This window comes from Oncorhynchus kisutch, linkage group LG5 (genome assembly GCF_002021735.2).
Source record: "Oncorhynchus kisutch isolate 150728-3 linkage group LG5, Okis_V2, whole genome shotgun sequence".
Lineage (NCBI taxonomy): Eukaryota > Metazoa > Chordata > Actinopteri > Salmoniformes > Salmonidae > Oncorhynchus > Oncorhynchus kisutch.
Genome location: NC_034178.2, coordinates 47,869,433 through 47,892,122, shown reverse-complemented (window position 1 = coordinate 47,892,122; position 22,690 = coordinate 47,869,433). Strand labels below are relative to the sequence as shown.

Genomic DNA, 22,690 nt, shown 5'->3' with positions numbered 1-22,690 from the left:
GGAGTTGCAATTCAACAGCTCAGACACGAGACATATGCTGCAGGGCCTACAGACAATCTTGGATTACAAAGGGAAAACCAGCTACGTCGTGGACACCGACATCTTGCTCACGGACAAAGTAAACACCTTCTTAGCCCGCTTTGAGGATAACACTGCCACCGACTTGCTGCCCGCTGCCAAGGACTGTGGGCTCTCGCTCTCTGTGGCCAACGTGAGTAAGACATTTAAGCGCGATAACCCTCACAGGCTGCCGGCCCAAACCGCATTCCTAGCCGCGTCCTCAGAGCATGCGCAGAACAGTTGGCCGGAGTGTTTACTGACATATTTAATCTCCCTCTATCACAGTCTGCTGTCCCCACTTGCTTCAAAATGTCCCCCATTGTTCCTGTACCCAGGAAAGCAAATGTAACTGAACTAAATTACTATTGCCCCGTAGCACTCACTTCTGTCATCATGAGTGCTTTGAGAGGCTAGTTAAGGATCATATCACCTCTACATTACCTGACTTCCTAGACCCACTTCAATTTGCATACCTTCCCAATAAATCTACTGACGATGCAATCGCCATCGCACTGCACACTGCCCTATCCCAACTGGACAAGAGGAATACCTATGTAAGAAGGCTGTTCATTAACTATAGCTCAGCATTCAACACCATAGTACACTCCAAGGTCATCATTAAGCTCAGGGCCCTGGGTCTGAACCCTGCCCTGTGCAACTGGGTCCTGGACTTCCTGACGGGCCGCTCTCAGGTAGTGAAGGTAGGAAACAACACCTCCACTTCGCTGATACTCAACACAGGGGCCCCACAAGTGTGCATGCTTAGCTCCCTCCTGTACTCCCTGTTCACCCGTGACTGCGTGGACACGTAAGCCTCTAACTGAATCATCAAGTTTGCAGACGGCACGACAGTAGTAGGCCTGATTAACAACAATGACGAGACAGCCTACATGGAGGAGGTGAGGGCCCTGTTGAAGTGGTGCCAGGTAAATAACCTCTCCCTCAACGTCAACAAAACGAAGGAGCTGGTCGTGGACTTCAGGAAACAGTAGAGGGAGTGTGCCCCTATCCATATCGACGGGACCACAGTGTAGAAGGTGAAAAGCTTCAAGTTTCACAGTACACATCACTGACAATTTGAAATGGTCCACCCACACAGACAGTGTGGTGAAGAAGGCTGAAGAAATTTGGCCTGGCCCCTACGGCCCTCACAAACTTTTACAGATGCACAATAGTGAGCATCATGTCGGGCTGTATCACCGCCTTGTACGGCAACTGCACGGCCCACAACTGCAGGGCTCTCAGAGGGGTGGTGCGGTCTGCCCAATGCATCACCAGGGGCACACTGCCTGCTCTTCAGGACATCTACAGCACCCGATGTCACAGGAAGGCCAAAAAGACATCAACCACCCGAGCCACGGCCTGTTCACCCAGCTATCATCCAGAAGGCGAGGTCAGTACAGGCCTCAAGGCCATCAGACTGTTAAATAGCCATCACTAGCTGGCTTCCACCCGGTTACTCTCATAGAGGCTGCTGCCCTTTGTACATAGACATGGAACACTAGTCACTCTTTAATCATGTTTACATACTGCTTTACTCATTTCATATGTACACTACCATTCAAAAGTTTGGGGTCACTTAGAAATGTCCTTGTTTTTTAAAGAAAATTTAAAAAATGTGTCCATTAAAATAACATCACATTGATCAGAAATACAGTGTAGACATTGTTAATGTTGTAAATGACTATTGTAGCTGGAAACAGCAGATTTAAAACAAAAAGTGGAATATCTACGTATGCGTACAAAGTAGAAGTCGACCGATTATGATTTTTCAACACCGATCGATACTGAATATTGGAGGAAAAAAATCCGGAGATCAATTTACCCTTAAATAAATAATGAAACATATTCAATTTGGTTTAAATAATGCAAAAACAAAGTGTTGGAGAAGAAAGTGAAAGTTTAATATGTGCCATGTAAGAAAGCTAACGTTTAAGTTCCTTGCACAGAACATGAGAACATATGAAAGCTGGTGGTTCCTTTTAACATGAGTCGTCAATATTCCCAGGTAAGAAGTTTTAGGTTGTAGTTATTATAGGAATTATAGGACTATTTCTCTCTATACCATTTGTATTTCATATACCTTTAACTGTTGGATGTTCTTATAGGCAATTTAGTATTGCCAGTGTAACAGTATAGCTTCCGTCCCTCTCCTCGCTCCTACCTGGGCTTGAACCAGGAACACATCGACAACAGCCACCCTCGAAGCAGTGTTACCCATCGCTCCACGAAAGCAGAGCAAGGGGAACAACTACTCCAAGTCTCAGAGCGAGTGACGTTTGAAACGCTATTAGCGCGCACCCTGCTAACTAGCTAGCCATTTCACATCGGTTACACCAGCCTAATCTCGGGAGTTGATAGGCTTGAAGTCATAAACAGCGCAATGCTTGAAGCATTGCGAAGAACTGCTGGCAAAAAGCACAAAAGTGCTGTTTTAATGAATGCTTACGAACCTGCTAGTGCCTACCACCACTCAGTCAGACTGCTCTATCAAATCGTAGACTTGGTTATAACATAATAACACACAGAAATACGAGCCTTAGGTCATTAATATGGTCGAATCCGGAAACTATCATCTCGAAAACAAGACGTATATTCTTTCAGTGAAATACGGAACCGTTCAGTATTTTATCTAACCGGTGGCATCCATAAGTCTAAATATTCCTGTTACATTGCACAACCTTCAATGTTATGTCATAAATACGTAAAATTCTGGCAAATTAGGTGGCCCAAACTGTTGCATATACACTGACTCTGCGTGCAATGAACGCAAGAGAAGTGACACAATTTCACCTGGTTAATATTGCCTGCTAACCTGGATTTCTTTTAGCTAAATATGCAGGTTTAAAAATATATACTTCTCTGTATTGATTTTAAGAAAGGCATTGATGTTTATGGTTAGGTACACATTGGAACAACGACAGTCCCTTTTCACGAATACGCACCGCATCGATTGTATGCAGCGCAGGACACGCTAGATAAACTAGTAATATCATCAACCATGTTTAGTTAACTAGTAATTATGATTGATTGATTTTTATATGATAAGTTTAATGCTAGCTAGCAACTTACCTTGGCTTACTGCATTCGCGTAACAGGCAGGCTCCTCGTGGAGTGCAATGTAATCAGGTGGTTAGAGCGTTGGACTAGTTAACTGTAAAGTTGCAAGATTGAATCCCCGAGCTGACAAGGTAAAAATCTGTCGTTCTGCCCCTGAACAAGGCAGTTAACCCACCGATCCTAGGACGTCATTGAAAATAAGAATGTGTTCTTAACTGACTTGTCGGCCATATCGGTGTCCAAAAATACCGATATCCGATTGTTATGAAAACTTTTAATCGCCCCTAATTAATCGGCCATTCCGATTTAATCAGTCGACCTTTAGTACAGAGGCCCATTATCAGCAACCATCACTCCTGTGTTCCAATGAAACGTTGTGTTAGCTAATTCAAGTTCATCCTTTTAAGTCTTATTGATCATTAGAAAACCATTTTGGAATTGTGTTAGCACAGCTGCAAACTGTTGTGGTAATTAAAGTAGCAATAAAACTGACCTTCTTTAGACTAGTGGAGTATCTGGAGCATCAGCATTTGTGGGTTCGATTACAGGCTCAAAATGGCCAAAAACAAAGACCTTTCTTCTGAAACTCGTCAGTCTATTCTTGTTCTGTGAAATGAAGGCTATTCCATGCAAGAAATTGCCAAGAAACTGAAGAACTGTACAAACTGTCCCTAACCAGAATAGAAAAAGGAGTGGGAGGCCCCGGTGTACAACTGAGCAAGAGGACAAGTACATTAGTGTCTAGTTTGGGAAACAGACGCCTCACAAGTCCTCAACTGGCAGCTTCATTAAAAAGTACCTGCAAAACACCAGTCTCAATGTCTCAACCACCAGTGAAGAGGCGACTCCGGGATGGTGGCCTTCTAGGCAGAGTTCTTCTGTCCAGTGTCTGTGTTCTTTTGCATTTTAAGTTAATTACATAAACATGTTTTTTTATGTTTACCTTACTTATTTTATTGATTTCCCACCATTTTATAAGTCAGAAGACAGCCACCCAGACCTTGCTAGGACCATGCCAAAATCCGCTGGTGGTTGGCTACATCATTACATCCATTTATTTCACTTCCCTGCAACATTAGCTCAAAGGGGCGGCCCTTTAAAAACAATCCAATCGCTGAATTTGTCTCAAGCAGGCAGATCTAAATACATAACTTTCATAGCTCTATGATAAAGAATGTGACCTACACACATCCTTAAACCTAAAATAAGTAAAGAGGTGTGGAAGTCAAACATTTTTTTTACGTCGGAGGCAGACACATTGCATATGCTCAGAACGACAAACTCGAGCCCTTTACATAGCCCATCTCTTCTTGTTTATAGGAGGGATGCACGCTGTTTAAATGCCCCAAATGTTGATTTAAACATTTAATAGATGATCATTAGTGACTATCACTAATGTCATGATTTATTTGGTAAAGATGCTGAAATATTGTGGGCAGATGTTCCTAAAACAGATTGTAACTATATATGGACATATTATAAAGTATGAATCATATTTGTATATGTCTTATTTTACTTTTATTGTGTACTTTTTCACAGACATAAATGAACAATTCCAGGTGAAAGCCAAAGGTCATAGCTTTCTAGGGGGGATGCACTACATTAATAAAATATATAGCGAAACAGTGCAAAACGGCTGTCAGCTCAACTGTTTTAAATGTCAACGCGAAAACAGAAAAGTGTCATAAATGTATTTTTTCGCAACATCGTTTCTGAATTTCAAAATAATCCAATAAGTAATCATCTAGTTTTTCACAAGTATCTGTAATCTGTAATATTTTTGCTTGTAACATAACTGATTACAGCTACAATGTTTTTGTAATCAGATTACATGTGACTGATTACATGTAACAGTTACTCCCAACCCTATGTGTGTGTGTTTGTAAGGACTTAGTTATTTGTTATACTACACAATGTATTTAGGAGTGTGTTAAGTGGGATTCCCATCATGACCTCTTTGATGTAGCAGGACTCAGAAGAGCTGCTCTATGGGTTGAGCTAGTTCAGTAGTGTGACACACTATGCTACTGTAAACACCTACAGATGCTGGATGGTGAATCACTATACAGACCAATACATATACTCTGCCCTCTCTTCCTCTGTTACTCTGTACTGCCTATATATACATGTAAACACGTGTAATTGAATGGTTTGTAATTTGGGTAGCCTACAGTAGTTATGAAAGAATGTCTATTTGAATGTCTGTTTGTTAGCAGGTTTGACTTATTCCCTAGTGGTCAGCATCTGTTAGGTTTTTCAAAGTAGCTCTTCTGTTGTGCAGCACCTTGCCTCTTTTTGAGCAACCTTGTGGTGGAAAGAAGCAGCCCCTTCATGGTGGTCATGAAGGAGAGGAGAGAAGGAAAGAAGGCCATAAAGAACATTGGGCCATCTTGCTTTAGAGCAATGATGTTAACAAGAGTAGTTGAAAACGGCCTTTCTTCACTGAGCATGTTATTTAGTTAGCCCCATTGATCAGTGACATGATGAGGTCCTTGTAGTGAAGTGAGAGGAAATAAGGCAGGCAGTAGACTAATGTGTCCCTCCACACTCTGTGACCCTTAGAGGCCTCACTGACTAAAGGACCGACACACTGTGGGCCAGCTCAGCGTCTGACCACACTCTGTGTGTCTATATGTGTGTATTTCGCAACTCAGTGTGTGTGTGTGTGTCTACAGTGTACATTTGTATGTGGATATGTATATAGTGTAACAGTTGTGTGTGTCTGTGCAGCTTGTGAAGATGTGGAGCTGGGTTTTCCCTGTGGCTGTCCTGCTGTCCTCGGTGCACCAGGCTGAAGCCCAAGGTAAACAATTAACCCTCTGACTACAGTAGAACAACTACAGTGCCTTCAGAAAGTATTCACACCCTTTAACTTTTTCCACATTTTGTTATTACAGCCTGAATTTAAAATGGATTCAATTTTGATTTTGTGTCACTGGCCTCTATACAATACCCCATGATGTCAAAGTGGAATTATATTTTTTTGAAATATTTGTAAATTAATAAAATAGGAAAGATGAAATTATTAAAATATTCAACCACTTGGTTATGGCAAGCCTAAATACGTTCAGGAGTAAAAATGTGCTTAACAAGTCACATAATAAGTTGCATGGACTCAATCTGTGTGCAATAATAGTGTTTAGAATGATTTTTGAATGACTACCTAATTTCTGTAACCCACACATACAATTATCTATAAGTTCCCTCAGTGAATTCTAAACACAGATTCAACCACAAAGACCAGGGAGGTTTTCCAATGTCTCACAAAGGTAGATGGGTAAAAGAAAACATACATTGAATATCCCTTTGAACATGGTGAATTTATTAATTATGCTTTGGATGGTGTATCAGTACACCCAGTCATTACAAAGTGGCAGGTGTCATTCCTAACTCAGTTGCCAAAAAGAAGGAAGCCTGTACAGAATGCAAATATTCCAAAACATGCATCCTGTTTGCAATAATGCACTTAAGTAAAACTGCAAAAAATGTGGCAAAGAAATTAACTTTATGTCCTGAATACAAATCCAATACAACACATCAGAGTACCACTCTTCATATTTTCAAGCATGGTGGTGGCTGCATCATGTTATGAGTATGCTTGTCATCGGCAAACATTAGGGAATCTTTTAGGATAAAATTAAACGGAATACAGCTAAGCACAGGCATAATCCTAGAGGTGGTTCAGTCTGCTTTCCAACAGACACTGGGAGACAAATTCACCTTTCAGCAGGACAATAAGAAAATAAGAAAGAAAATGGCCAAATCTACACTGGAGTTACTTACCAAGATGACATTGGATGTTCCTGAGTGGCCTAGTTGCAGTTTTGATTTAAATCGGTTTGAAAATCTACGTCAAGACTTGAAAATGGCTCTAGCAATGATCAACAACCAACTTGACAGAGCTTGAAGAATTTTTAAAGTAATAATGTGCAAATATTGTACAATCCAGTTGTGCAAAGCTCTTCAAGACTCAGAAAGAATCACATCTGTAATTGCTGCCAAAGGTGATTCTAACATGTATTACCTCAGGGGTGTGAATAACATTGCAAACATTTCTAACATGTTTCACTTTGTCATTATGGGGTGTTGTGTGATGTTTTTTATTGATTTAATCCATTTTGAATTCTGGCTGTAACACAACAAAATGTGAATAAGTCAAGGGGTATTAATTATTTCTGAAGACACTTTATCTATTCTAAGCCACACTATACATTCAGCGGCCAGTTTATTAGGTACACCACCCCATTCACAAAAATGGTTTGCTCCTACAGACAGTGAGCCATGTGGCCGTGGCATTCTATATAAATCAGGCAGACATGCATCAAGGCATTACTTTTCAATTTAACATTAGAATGGGCAAGACAAGTGAACTAAGCGACTTTGAGCCTGGTATGATCGTCTGTGCCAGGCGTACCGGTTCCAGAATCACAGAAACGTCTTGCCTCCTCGGCTTTTCATGCACGACAGTGTCTAGAGTTTACCGACAATGGTGTGACAAACAAAAAACATCCAGATAGCGGCAGTCCGAAAACAGCACATTGATGAGAGGTCGAAGGAGAATGTCAAGAATCGTGCAAGCTAACAGGCGAGCCACAAACAGGCAAATAACGGTACAATACAACAGTGGTGTGCAGAATGGCATCGCAGAACGCACAACTCGTTCGTCCTTATCACGGATGGGCTATTGCAGCAGACAACCACACCGGGTTCCACTTCTGTCAGCTAAAAACAAGAAGCAGCTCCAGTGGACACGTGCTCACCAAGACTGGACAATTGAGGAGTGGAAAAACATTGCCTTGTCTGACGAATCCCGGTTCCTGTTGCGCCATACTGATGGCAGTGTCAGGATTTGGTGTAAGCAGCATGAGTCCATGCCCTCATGTAATGGTGTGGGGAATGTTTTCCTGGCACAGGTTAGGTCCCTTGGTACCAATTGAGCAATGTTTCCATGCCCTGAAGAATTCAGGCTGTTCTGAAGGCAAAGGGAACTAGCCCACTAAATGGGTGTACCGAATAAATTGGCATGTATGTCTGCACTAACTCTCTACTTGCTTCATCATGGTAGCCTGCCCTACTGTAGCCCACATTTTAAACTCTCAGAGCTAAGATACAGAGACTCACTAATGCACCTCTCTTTAGGCAGGTGTAATAATGTTGGAGCAGCAGACATAGTCTTCCTGATAGATGGCTCATCAAGTATCGGCAGGGCCAACTTCCTGCAGGTCAAGGGCTTCATGGCTGGCATCGTCAAGCCCTTTACCAGCTCTGTGGGCCAATCAGGGATCCGCTTCGGGGCCGTGCAGTACAGCGACACCTCTAGGTCAGACACTGAGAGTCTTGTCTGTAATGTTTGTTTCTTCTAAAAATGATCTGTTTGTACAATACTTTCACATTAACACTTGACTCTTCTTTCTTGTCTGTGCCCAATAGTTTTTTACCCCCTTAAAAATTGTGAATGTTTTTCACCAGGCGATGCAGTAGTTTATTGTTGTGTGTTTTGTCCCATTCAGGGTGGAGTTCACCTTCACAACCTACCTGAATGGCACTGAGCTGGTCAGCGCTGTGGAGAACCTCAACTACAAGGGTGGCAACACTCGCACAGGTGCCGGCCTCAAATTTGTCGCTGACAACTTTTTCAACCCCACCTCCATCCGGAACGTCTCAAAGGTCTGACAGAGGGATAAAATGGAGTGAAAGACTGACTATATTTTGTCCTGTGACAGACCATGACATATTCCTCTCTCTCTCTGATGTAGGTCTGTATACTGATCACAGATGGAAAGTCTCAAGACAATGTAAGGGACCCAGCTCAGAAGCTGCGGAGCCTGGGAGTGGAGATGTTTGCAGTGGGTAGGTTTGGGAGGACAAATCAAATGAAAGTAAAAAAATTAATTGAACCTTTATTTAACTAGGCAAGTCAGTTAAGAACAAATTATTTACAATGATAGCCTACCAGGAAACATTGGGTTAACTGCCTTGTTCAGCGGCAGAACAACATATTTTTATCTTGTCAGCTCGGGGATTCAATCCAGCAGCCTTTCGGTTACTGGCCCAACGCTCTAGTCACTAGGCTACCTGCATCCCCACATGCACAGAATAAATGCTTACAAAGTCACAAAGTTGTACAAATATGGAATGTGCTATGTAAATTATGATAGTTATTTACAAGTAGTAAAGTGAATAGTGACTTGATTGAGCAGCTTAAATAAATATTAACAGCAATGATGACCATATGTGTGTTTGTGTGTGTGTGTGAGTTTATGGGTTGGGTGTGTTGAGAGTCAGTGCAAGTAGTCTCGTAAGGTGCAGGTGAATAGCAAGCAGGTCTGTGCAGGTAGCCAGCTAGGGTTAGCTATTCAGCAGTTTTATGGCTTGGAGGTAGAAGCTGTCTTAGAACCTGTTGGTCGAGACCGATACCGTCTGACTTGCCACATTGACTCATTAATCCCGACCACAAGCCTCAGGCGGTATATATTGATAGTGTGTGTACAGTATTTGACTGGTTGTTTATGTCTGTCAGGTATAAAGAGTGCAGACCAGACTGAGTTGGCTCTGATAGCCACTCCTCCTCAGAGGGACTACACATTCTTTGTGGGGGACTTTAAGCTGCTCAACACACTGCTGTCCCTGGTGGGCCCACGTGTGTGTTCCAGCTCAGGGGGAGTCTATGCTAGCGATGGTAAAGACACACTGCTATACATTACACTGGAACATATTCAGCTTAGTACAATACATTACTGTCTATTACACAATTAAAATCACCTCTCTCTATTTATTTCCCTCATTGTCTTCACTCTCCATCTCTTTCTCTCTTTTTCTGGCAGAGGCTTTCTCCGGACCCTCTAACCTCCAGTTCTCAAGCCAGACCTCTGATTCGCTCAGGTTCCGGTGGAATCCCGCAGGGGGGCCTGTGAGTGGCTATGTGGTGCAGTACACACCCCTTTCTGGCCTGGGCCAGCCAATTACAGCGGAGCTGCGTCAGGTGAGCACTGCTGGTTGGGCGGGGGGGTGTGGTGCTCATTCCTGACTCAGGGGATGGGCAGCAGGCAGCAGCTCATACTATAAATGTGACCCAGATTCTAATAGCTCATTGTAGTTTTGGGAGCCTGCTACATGGCAGACAGACAGAGAGACAGAGAGGGATTAGGTTGAGTAGGAACATGTTTTAATGGGTGGATCTAGAGTTTGATTGAGTTTCTGTGTCTGTGCAGATTAAACGTCGGCTGGAAAATAGTGAAATTCCCCTTCTGTGACTGTGTGTGTGTGTGCGCTTGTGTGTAATCATGATTCATGACCATAATAATGAATGGCATACAGTGGGGCAAAAAAGTATTTAGTCAGCCACCAATTGTGCAAGTTTTCCCACATAAAAAGATGAGAGAGGCCTGTAATTTTCTTCATAGGTACACTTCAACTATGACAGACAAAATGAGAAAAAAAATCCAGAAAATCAGATTGTAGGATTTTGTATGAATTTATTTGCAAATTATGGTGGAAAATAAGTATTTGACAAAACTTGTTGCTATGTTTTGACATTGAATACCTATTTACAGCAGGAGCTTTGAATGTTGGCTTACATTTGTCAGAGGTGCACAAGTGCAATACTAGTCATGCTAGTTTTTATGTCTTTGTGATAAGGTTTGTCTAGAGAGTGCACACACACCTAGTTTCTCAGGTATAAATCAGTATCTGGTCAAACACCAGCTGACACTGCAGCCCTCTTGTAAACCACAACTATGCACCCCTGTCTTCTGTACTTTCCCCTCTCTCCCACCCTGTCTACCCCTGCAGGAGACAGTGTCTGCAGGTCAGAGGAGCTTTGTGGCCAGAGAGCTGAAGTCAGGGACAGACTACCTGGTGACGATCATCGCCCAATACCCCAACAGTGTGGGAGAGCCTGTCTCTGCCAAGGCACGAACCAGTGAGTACACAGAGAGGGTGGGACAGAGGGAAAAGGGGAGGTAGGGGTAGATGAGATGAGATAATTAGAAACCAAAGCACGAATAAGTGAGTACACAGAGAGAGATGGAGGAAGAGGGGTGATGAAAGTGGGGAAGAGAGGAGAGAGTGACATTAGCTGTTGCAAAAGCAGCAGCTACTCTTCTTGGGGTCCACACAAACCATGAAACATGATATAATACAGAACATTAATAGACAAGAACAGCTCAAGGACAGAACTACATATGTTTTATTAAGTCACACGTATTCTACATATCAATACATACACAAAAACTATCTACAGTTGAAGTCAGAAGTTTACATACACTTAGGTTTTTCAACCTATGTTTTTCAATCAGTCCACACATTTCTTGTTAACAAACTATAGTTTTGACAAGTAGATTAGGACATCTACTTTGTTCACATACACTAAAGAAGTTTACATACACTAAGTTGACTGTGCCTTTAAACAGCTTGGAAAATTCCAGAAAATGATGTCATGGCTTTAGAAGCTTCTGATTGACTCAAATTATGTCAATTAGCCTATTGGAGGTATGCCTGTGAATGTATTTCAAGGCCTACCTTCAAATTCAGTGCCTCTTTGCTTGACATCATGGGAAAATCAAAAGAAATCAGCCAAGACCTCAGAATAAATTGTAGACCTCCACAAGTCTGGTTCATCCTTGGGGCAATTTCCAAATGCCTAAAGGTACCAAGTTCATCTGTACAAACAATAGTACGCAAGTATAAACACCATGGGACCACGCAGCCAACAGACGCATTCTGTCTCCTAGAGATGAACGTATTTTGGTGTTCGAAAAGTGCAAATCAATCCCAGAACAACAGCAAAGGACCATGTGAAGTACTGGAGGAAACGGGTACAAAAGCATCTATATCCACAGTAAAACGAGTCCGATATTGACATAAGCTGGAAGGCCGCTCAGCAAGGAAGAAGCCACTGCTCCAAAACCGCCATAATAAAGCCAGACTACGGTTTGCAACTGCACATGGGGACAAAGATCGTACTTTTTGGAGAAATGTCCTGTGGTCTGATGCAACAAAAATAGAACTGTTTGGGCATAATGACCATCGTTATGTTTGGAGTAAAAAGGAGGAGGCTTGCAACCCGAAGAACACCATCCCAACCATGAAGCACAGGGGTGGCAGCATCATGTTGTGTGGGTACTTTGCTGCAGGAGAGACTGGTGCACTTCACAAAATAAATGGCATCATGAGAAAGAAAATGATGTGGATATATTAAAGTAACATCTCAAGAGGTCAGTCAAAGCTAAAGTTAAAGCTTGGTCACAAATGGGTCTTCCAAATGGACAATGACCGCAAGCATACTTCCGAAGAGGTTGCAAAATGGCTTAAGGACAACAAAGTCAAGGTATTGTGGCCATCACAAAGCCCTGACCTCAATCCAATAGAACATTTGTGGGCAGAACTGAAAAAGCGTGTGCGAGCAAGGAGGCCTACAAACGGGACTCAGTTACACCAGCTCTGTCAGGAGGAATGGGCCAAAATTCACCCAACTTATTGTGGGAAGCTTGTGGAAGGCCACCCGAAACATTTGACCCAAGTTAAACCATTTTTAAAGTCAATGCTACCAAATACTAATTGAGTGTATGTAAACTTCTGACCCACTGGGAATGTGATGAAAGAAATTAAATCTGAAGTAAAACATTCTCTCTACTATTATTCTGACATTTCACATTCTTAAAATAAAGTGGTGATCCTAACTGAACTAAGACAGGGAATTTTTACTAGCATTAAATGTCAGGAATTGTGAAAAACTGAGTTTAAATGTATTTGACTAAGGTGTATGTAAACTTCCAACTTCAACTGTATGTCATATAGGGGAAAGGCATTGTGCCGTGAGGTGTTGCTTTATCTGTTTTTTAAAACCAGGTTTGCTGTTTATTTGAGCAATATGAGATGGAACGAAGTTCCATGCAATAATGGCTCTATATAATACTGTACGCTTTCTTGAATATATTAAGAATTTGAGGACTGTGAAAAGACCTCTGATGGCATGTCTGGTGCGGTATGTGTGTGTGTCGACTATGCTCTGTGTAAGCTTTGTGTAAGTTGACTATGCAAACAATTTGGGATTTTCAACACAATGTTTCTTATAAACATAAGATGTGATGCAGTCAGTCTCTCCTCAGCTGTTAGCCAGGAGAGACTGGCATGCATAGTATTTATACCAGCCCTCTGATTACAAAAACTAGAGCCTGCAGAACTTGCTTTTTGGAGTGTGGTGTCAAAAAAGCAGAGCATCTCTTTATTATGAACAGACCTCTCCCCATCTGTTCAACCATTGAATCTATGTGTTTTGACCATGAATGTTTACAATCTAAGGTAACGCCAAGTAATTTAGGATCCTCGACTTGTTTAACAGCCACACAATTCATTACCAGATTTATCTGAGGTCTAGAACTTAGGGAATCATTTTGACCAACTACAATGCTCTTAGTTTTAGAGATATTCAGGACCAGTTTATTACTGGCCACCCATTCCAAAATAGACTGCAACTCTTTGTTAAGGTTAAGGGTTTCAGTGACTTCATTAGCTGTGGTTGCTGATGCCTATATGGTTAAATCATCATCATACATGGACACACATGCTTTGTTTAATTTCAGTGGCAGGTCATTGGTAAAAATAGAAAAGACTAGAGGGCCTAGAGAGCTGCCCTGTGGTACACCACACTTTACATGTTTGACATTAGAGAGGCTTCCATTAAAGAAAACCCTTTGAATTCTATTAGATAGATAGCTCTTAATCCACGATATGGCAGAGGTTGAAAAACCATAACACATACAGGTTAAGGTCAATAATATCAAAGGCTGCACTGAAATCTAACAGTACAGTTTGCACAATCTACTTATTATCAATTTCTTTCAAACAATCATCAGTCATTTGTGTCAGTACAGTACATGTTGAGTGCCCTTCTCAATAAGCATGCTGAAAGTCTGTTGTTAATTTGTTTAAAGAGAAATAGCATTGTATTCGGTCAAACACCATTTTTTTCCAACAGTTTGCTAAGAGCTGGCAGAAAGCTTATAGGTATGCTGTTAGAACCAGTAAAGGCCGCTTTACCACTCTTGGGTAGTGGAATTACTTTGGCTTCCCTCCAGGCCGGAGGACAAAGAGTTTCCTCTAGGCTCAGATTAAAGATATGGCCGATTGTAGTGGCTATAGAGTCAGCTACCATCTTCAGTAGCTTTCCATCTAAGTTGTTAATGCCAGGAGGTTTGTTATAATTGATCGATAACAATACTGTTTCCACCTCTCCCAAACTAACTTTACAAAATTCAAAGTGGCAATACTTTTCTTTCATTATTAGTTTTTTATGTATGAATACGATGGCTCACCGTTTGTTATTGGTTCATTATTGTTCCGTTTTACCTCATTTCTACCAGCATGTCACATGTGCAACCAGAGGGGGAAAAAACTATAGACCACCTTTACTCCACACATAGAGACACGTACTGTTAGGCTCTAATAATTGTGCATCGCCCCATGGAGCTCCCGGTCGCGGCTGGCTGCGACAGAGCCTGGGCTCGAACCCAAAGTCTCTGCTGACACAGTAAAAAAAAAAAAGTAAATATCTCAACGGACACTATGAAAGCTTAACCAAGTTTAATTATTCCCAGAGGATCAATACAGCTGCATGAGACAAAACATGTTTCCACCACCAAAAGTATAAACACTCCAATTTAGGCACTCCTCCTTCTCTCCAATTACATCTATTATGGTTCGACAGGAAGACGAAGTAATAGGGTAATAAACCATAATTTCTCTTGTAAGGGGATCTGACCTGACCTCAACCCCTCATTTGCCTAATCCACAGATGTCCATCCGTATCCCCTATAGCAATTCTGTGACTTCCTCCCGTCCACCCAGCACATTCCAAAGCTGGCTCCTACAAATAACCATTAACTTCTGATGTAAAAACCAGTCTCTAGGATATCAAAGGATAGCAAGTTTAACCCAGAATCCAACAGTACAACACTCTCCCTCACCCTCCATTTGGCAAATCTGACTGTAATGCTATCCTCCTGATTCCTGCTTACAAGCAAAAACTCAAGCAGGAAGTACCAGTGACTAGAGCTGTCGCTATGCCCTCCGACGAACAATCAAACAGGAAAAGAGTCAATACAGGACTAAGATAAAATCCTACTACTCCGGCTCTGACGCTCGTCGGATGTGGCAAGGCTTCCAAACTATTACGGATTAAAAAGGGAAACCCAGCCGCGAGCTCTCCAGTGACGCAAGCCTACCAGACGAGCTAAATGCCTTCTATGCTCGCTTCGAGGCAAGCAACAGTGAACCATGCATGAGAGCACCAGCTGTTCCGGACGACTGTGTGATCACGCTGAACATTCACAAGGACGCACGGCCAAACGGAGTACCAGGACACATACTCAGAGCATGCGCTGACCAACTGCCAAGTGTCTTCAGTGACATTTTCAACCTCTCCTTGAAGGAGTCTGTAATACCTACATGTTTCAAGCAGACCAACCTAGTCCTTGTGCCCAAGAACGCCAAGGTAACCTGCCTAAATGACTACCGCCCCATAGCACTCATGTCTGTAGCCAGGAAGTGCTTTAAAAGGCTGGTCATGGCTCACATCAACACCATCATCCCGGAAACTCTAGACCCACTACAATTTGCATACCACCCCAACAGATCCACAGAGGACACAATCTCTATTGCACTCCACACTGGCCTTTCCCACCTGGACAAAAGTAACACCTATGTGAGAATGCTGTTCGTTGACTACAGCTCAGTGTTCAACACCATACTGCCCTCAAAGCTCATCAATAAGCTAAGGACCATGGGACTAAACACCTACCTCTGCAACTGGATCCTGTACTTTCTGATGGGATGCCCCCAGGTGGTAAGGGTAGGCAACAGCACATCTGCAACGCTGATCCTCAACACGGGGACCCCTCAGGGGTGCGCACTCAGTCCCTTCCTGTACTCCCTTTTCACCCACGACTGTGTGGCCCCACACGACTCCAACACCATCATTAAGTTTGCCGATGACACAACGGTGGTAGGCCTGATTACCGACAACGAAGAGAGCCTATAGGGAGGAGGTCAGAGACCTGACAGTGTGCTGCCAGGACATCAACCTATCCCTCAACGTGAGCAAGACAAAAAAGCTGATTGTGGACTACAGGAAAAGGAGGGCCGAGCACGCCTCCATTCATATAGCGGGTTGAGAGCTTCAAATTCCTTGGCGTCCACATCCCTAACAAACTATGATGGTCCAAACACACCATGACAGTCGTGAAGAGGTCATGACAATGCCTATTCCCCTACAGGAGACTGAAACAATTTGGCATGGGTCCTCAGATCATCAAAATGTTATACAGCTGCACCATCGAGAGCCTCCTGACTGGTTGCATCACCACTTGGTATGGCAACTGCTCAGCATCCAACCGCAAGGCGCTAGAGGGTAGTGAGTACCATCCAGTACATCACTGGGGCCAAGCTTCCTGCCATCCAGGACCTCTATACTAGGCGGTGTCACCCTAGTCATGGACTGTTTTCTCTGCTACCACACGGCAAGCGGTACCGGAGCGTCAAGTCCAAAAGGCTCCTTAACAGCTTCTACCCCCGAGCCATAAGACTGCTGAACAGTTAATCAAACGGCTAACCGGATATTTGCATTGACCCAGCCTTTTTTAACGCTGCTGCTACTCACTGTTTATTATATAAGCATAGTCACTTTACCCCTGTCTACATGTACATATACCTCAACTATACTGTACCCCGCACATTGACTTGGTACTGGTACCCCTGTATATAGCCTCGTTTTGTTATTTTATTGTAACTTATTTTCTTGCTTTAGCTTATTTAAAAAACGTTTAAAAAAAAATATTCAGCATGGTTGGTTAAGGGCTTGTAAGTAAGCATTTCACGGTAAGGTCTACACCTGTTGTATTGGATTTGATTTTGATATACACAATTTACAAAATACAAATATGCAAAATTACAAACAAACTTAAGAAAAACAATCACATTTCTCAGCAAAGAGGTCCTCCATCATCTGCCAATCAGCATGTGGATCTGCCTGAGAGGCACCAGTACATCCAGTTGTATGGAACTCTGTTCCACGGTGCAAAGAAACTAAAAGCAGATTTACCAAACTCTGAAGAGATGAAAGAGCTTTCCAGAGTTAGCCAACCCTGAGACCGGGTATGGTTAGTTGTACATCAGAAGGTTGTTAATTATGTTAGGAATGGTTGGAGTTTTTGTAAGATAGCTTTATAGATAAAAGAGAGCAATGAATCGACCTACAAGACTTCAGAGGGCCAGCATACTTTCTGGTAAAGAATGCAGTGATGTTTACTGAACCTGTCGCCTGTAATAAAACGAGGTGCGCTATGGTAAACTACATCTAGCGGATGAATCTAATGAAGTGAAGAACCATATCAACAGTCTTTCTTTGCCATATCATCCTCTCTCTCCACATGTCTTTCCTAAGTCACTCACTTTAAATACTCCCCGTTTCTTCCCAATGTGTGATTCTTCCATGTGAAGCCATACCATCATCCTCATAGGATACGCCTCTCATCATCCTTATCCTCCATCTTCCCTTTATCTCTCTCCCTCCATTCTCCATCCCTTGTTTCGCAGAGTCTCTACCAGGGGTGTCTGGTCTTCGTCTAGTCCAGGCTGGTTTCTTCTCCCTCTCTCTGGGCTGGGATGCCCCCACATCACAGATCCAGGGCTATAGACTCACCTACGGACCCCGAGGTCAGACACACGCACACACGCACGTACGCACACACACAAACGCATGCACACATACACAAACACTTTCTCTCACACACACACACACACACACACACACACACACACACACACACACACACACACACACACACACACACACACAAGCTCATGAACATCCACAATATGACTACTGCTTACTCTGATCATACTCAAATTCTTTACGCATGAAGGACAAATACCACACAACATTCTGTGGGCCATGCCAAGCCATCTTGTTAACTGTCATTATAAAATACTTAACTCCTCACACATCTCTTTTTGGCTGGTAAGAGTGTAACAGAGAGCGAGAGGGAGAGAAGAGATAAGGATAATAGATAATAGAGAACCTGCAGTTGGCAAATTGAGACAAGTAAATCTGTGTGAAGATTTATGGACATCAGGGTAGTATACAGTACTATGGTAGAGATGAGATGTTGTCTCACATTATACCGCCCCCCTGGCTCTTCCTGTCTATCAGAAGAGTTTTATTACCCAGTCATTACCACAAATAAATACCACATACACTTTTACAGAAAGCTTTACAGACACATTAAAAACTGGGCAGTAGAGACTAAGGGAGACTTCAGGTGTGTGAATTAATGATTGAATGTAGAGGCTCAATCTGAAGAGGAGATAATGTGACTGCAATTTTTTAATTTTTTATTTCACCTTTATTTAACCAGGTAAACTAGTTGAGAACAGGTTCTCATTTGCAACTGCGACCTGGCCAAGATAAAGCAAAGCAGTGTGACACAGACAACAACACAGAGTTACACATGGAGTAAACAATAAACAAGCCAATAACACAATAAACAAGTCAATGACAGAGTAGAAAAAAAGAAAGTCTATAAGTGTGTGCAAAAGGCATGAGGAGGTAGGCAATAAGTAGGCCATAGGCCAATACTTATTTTCCACTATAATTTGCAAATAAATTCATAAAGAATCCTACAATGTGATTTTCTGGATTTTTTTTCTTCTCATTTGGTCCGTCATAGTTGAAGTGTACCTATGATGAAAATTACAGGCCTCTCTCATCTTTCTAAGTGGGATAACTTGCACAATTGGTGGCTGACTAAATACTTTTTTGCCCCACTGTATAGGAGGAGAGACTGGCACGCTTGTTTGTGTTAGTTTTAAATTAGGTCAGTGTGTATTCTGTAAGGAGATGTGGGATGTTTCTACCTGTCTCTGTGCATCCCACTGCAAGCAACTGCAAGTCCTAATTCATGCAACCAGTACACCCACACTACCACACACCCTCTGTTTACCTTGTCTGTGGTAGGATGAAGATCTGTGCCTATGGCTCCAGGCAACACATTCCTTTAAGGCTGGCCCGTTGTCTTGGTAACAGCCTGACAGGCTGGGTGGGGCAAGTGTTGCTTTAGTCTGCAGGTCATGGTACTGACTTGGGCTGTTGCAGTGACCGTATTACCACCACACCGGCGGTGACAAGTCATGAAGGCAGTCAAATTCCACATGACCATTTAGTAACAGTAAATAGCTTATCCAAGCTATGATGCTGCTGCTGGTCAATAGCAGCCTACCAAACTTTCTAACTGCCTGGTACTCAGCACTGTATTGTCCCTCTAATCACTCTGACATCAATGCAAATGTTTTTGAAAATCTAATCAAACACTTCATGAGAGCCCATGAGCTCAACATTTCTATAGGCTATGCCATTGCGGGAGTGATGGCCACTAATAAAAATAAGAGGATCCCATCAGCTTTCTGTAGGCTAGGCCTGCTATGTTTATTTCTCAACTTTCCTAATATTAAGCACATTGCTTATATTTATAGCCTATAGTATAGCTTACCTGGCTGGCATGAAAATAAACCATGTTGAAAGCGCCCTCCATTTGCTATTTAAGTGCATAGAATAGTCTGATGGGTGACAATATTAGCCTATCACTTATATTATTACATATTATCACTTGTGAATGATGCCCAGCATAAGAAACAAAGCCTTTTTTAAAAACTTTTTAGAATCATAGTTGCACACCTCATGTAGCCTAGCCCATAGGCCTATATGTTTTGATAAGGTTTGTATCACAACTAAAGTGGCCAAATCACTTCTTAAAATGAAGCACATTAATCCGCTTCACAAGGGGTGTAGAGCCTAACTGGTATACATAAGCAGCGTGTGAGTTTCAATTTTTGGGAAGATCATTTTCACCATAAAAATGCACCTTTATAATAAAAGCACTACATGCATAATCACATTTGCGGTCACTTTTGATAGTGATGCTTTATGCTAATGAAACATGCGTGCTTATAGCCTACTGCCGTGTGCGCATTGCTGCACGTATAATGTGAAGAAATAGCCTAGTAGTTTATCAACATTTTAAGCTAAACGTTCTGATCTGTTGTGTCAGCCACATTACATAAAACAGGTTTTTTGATGCTAGTGGTTGTATTAATTTGGGATCTATTGCATCCCACAATTGTCCCAGACTATGTTTGGAATGTTTATTTATCGCACAGACTAGAATAGGTTGACATTTGTACTATGGAGGATAGTAGAATTACATAAATACAATTAAAAATAAAATAAGTGCTTTTGCTGTTTTTTAGGCCTACTCATCTTGTTGGCTGACGAAAAGTAAATGTGAACAGTTCTTCCAATATCTTCAATATGCAGAAGACAAACCCTATCCCTCAGCCCTCAAATTAAGTGGACACTTCTGATGACGTCTGACGAGTATACACTTGCAGGGCGCGGGGCGAGGGAGGAAGGAATTATTTTTAAATGGACCTCCCTTGCCCGGAAATTCATCACTCGTTCATCCCACGATAATTGTGTTGTCAGCCACTGGTAGCTGGTGTTCAGCCACAATCAATTATGATTGCATGTCTACTAACATTAATATATCATTATTACTACACTGCTCAAAAAAAATAAAGGGAACACTAAAATAACACATCCTAGATCTGAATGAATGAAATATTTTTTTAAATACTTTTTCTTTAGATAGTTGAATGTGCTGACAACAATATCACACAAAAATTATCAATGGAAATCAAATGTATCAACCCATGGAGGGCTGGATTTGGAGTCACACTCCAAATTAAAGTGGAAAACCACACTACAGGCTGATCCAACTTTGATGTAATGTCCTTAAAACAAGTCAAAATGAGGATCTCATCTCGGTACCTAATGGCAGTCAGGCTACCTCTTGCGAGCACATGAAGGGCTGTGCGGCCCCCCAAAGAAATGCCACCCCACACCATGACTGACCCACCGCCAAACCGGTCATGCTGGAGGATGTTGCAGGCAGCAGAACGTTCTCCACGGTGTCTCCAGACCCTGTCACGTCTGTCACATGTGCTCAGTGTGAACCTGCTTTCATCTGTGAAGAGCATAGGGTGCCAGTGGCGAATTTGCCAATCTTGGTGTTCTCTGGAAAATGTCAAACATCCTGCACGGTGTTGGGCTGTAAGCACAACCCCCACCTGTGGACGTACCTCCCTCATGGAGTCTGTTTCTGACCGTTTGAGCAGACACATGCACATTTGTGGCCTGCTGGAGGTTATTTTGCAGGGCTCTGGCAGTGCTCCTCCTGCTCCTCCTTGCACAAAGGCGGAGGTAGCGGTCCTGCTGCTGGGTTGTTGCCCTCCTACGGCCCCCTCCACGTCTCCTGATGTACTGGCCTGTCTCCTGGTAGCTCCTCCATGCTCTGGACACTATGCTGACAGACACAGCAAACCTTCTTGCCACAGCTCGCATTGATGTGCCATCCTGGATGAGCTGCACTACGTGAGCCACTTGTGTGGGTTGTAGTCTCATGCTACCACTAGAGTGAAAGCACCGCCAGCATTCAAAAGTGACCAAAACATCAGCCAGGAAGCATAGGAACTGAGAAGTGGTCTGTGGTCACCACCTGCAGAACCACTCCTTTATTGGGGGTGTCTTGCTAATTGCCTATAATTTCCACCTGTTGTCTATTCCATTTGCACAACTTCATGTGAAATTTATTGTCAATCGGTGTTGCTTCCTAAGTGGACAGTGGAAGCAAGTGGACAGTGATTTCACAGAAGTGTGATTGACTTGGAGTTACATTGTGTTGTTTAAGTGTTCCCTTTATTTTTTTTGAGCAGTGTATATGCCTGCTGTATGATAGCTAGCAAATTAATTTGCTAAATAACGTTAGCCTGCCTAGCTGGAACTTCTGAAGAAGGACATTTTTTTTATTTCTACAATTTCCAGAAGCTAACCAAACAACAACATAATTACTTTTACGAGACGTGTTTGTTCCGTCACGTGCATTAGTAGCACAATGTCAAACTTATTTACATTTGTTTTTACTTGGGATTCCCCCAAGGGCCTACGGCGAGGGTGTGTCTTTTATGAGTTTGAACGGTAGCCTTTGTCTGTCTTCACTTGTATGTGAAGCCTGTGAGAAAGACCCGATCTGATGAAGGAGAGCCGAGTGAGTGAGAAACGTTTCAGAGTACGCAGCACTCCGGGCTGCAAAAGGCATGGATTTTGTTGGGGTGCATAATGGTCACAAAGGGGATATCGCAGTGAAATTCGAGGCATTATCAAGTGCTTGTCAAATTGTGAATGAGAGACTATTGGAGTACAGCCTGCGCAAAAAACTAAGCAGAGCTCATGCCTTTCAAGCGACTTTTTTCAAATCATCAGAGTCTCATCAGTCCAACATTTGTAGAACAACCAAAGTTACATTAATAACTCTAAATTAAGCGTATAGGAATACGTATTTCTTAGTTAACCGCTCAACACAGAATAGTCGCTTGTGTGCACTCCCTGAAATCGTTTGTAGAAAATATCCTTTCTATTTCATTTAGCTTTGTTCAATTGTATTCTTCATACTTTAAAATA

At 42.5% G+C, this 22,690-nt stretch overlaps 1 protein-coding gene across 6 annotated transcripts in view; it reads left to right on the top strand.

Annotated features, from left to right (window-relative positions):
* LOC109891573 (collagen alpha-1(VII) chain) overlaps window positions 1-22,690 on the top strand; it is a 118,542-nt gene that overhangs the window by 20,034 nt on the left and 75,818 nt on the right. For all 6 annotated transcript variants that reach the window (XM_031825230.1, XM_031825231.1, XM_031825229.1 and 3 more), the window contains exons 2-9: window positions 5,851-5,923; window positions 8,260-8,440; window positions 8,631-8,787; window positions 8,877-8,970; window positions 9,641-9,799; window positions 9,945-10,102; window positions 10,912-11,041; window positions 17,713-17,832. In XM_031825230.1, the coding sequence (XP_031681090.1) occupies window positions 5,860-5,923; window positions 8,260-8,440; window positions 8,631-8,787; window positions 8,877-8,970; window positions 9,641-9,799; window positions 9,945-10,102; window positions 10,912-11,041; window positions 17,713-17,832 (1,063 nt within the window). In that variant the 5' untranslated portion in view covers window positions 5,851-5,859. The remainder of the gene's footprint in view (window positions 1-5,850; window positions 5,924-8,259; window positions 8,441-8,630; window positions 8,788-8,876; window positions 8,971-9,640; window positions 9,800-9,944; window positions 10,103-10,911; window positions 11,042-17,712; window positions 17,833-22,690) is intronic.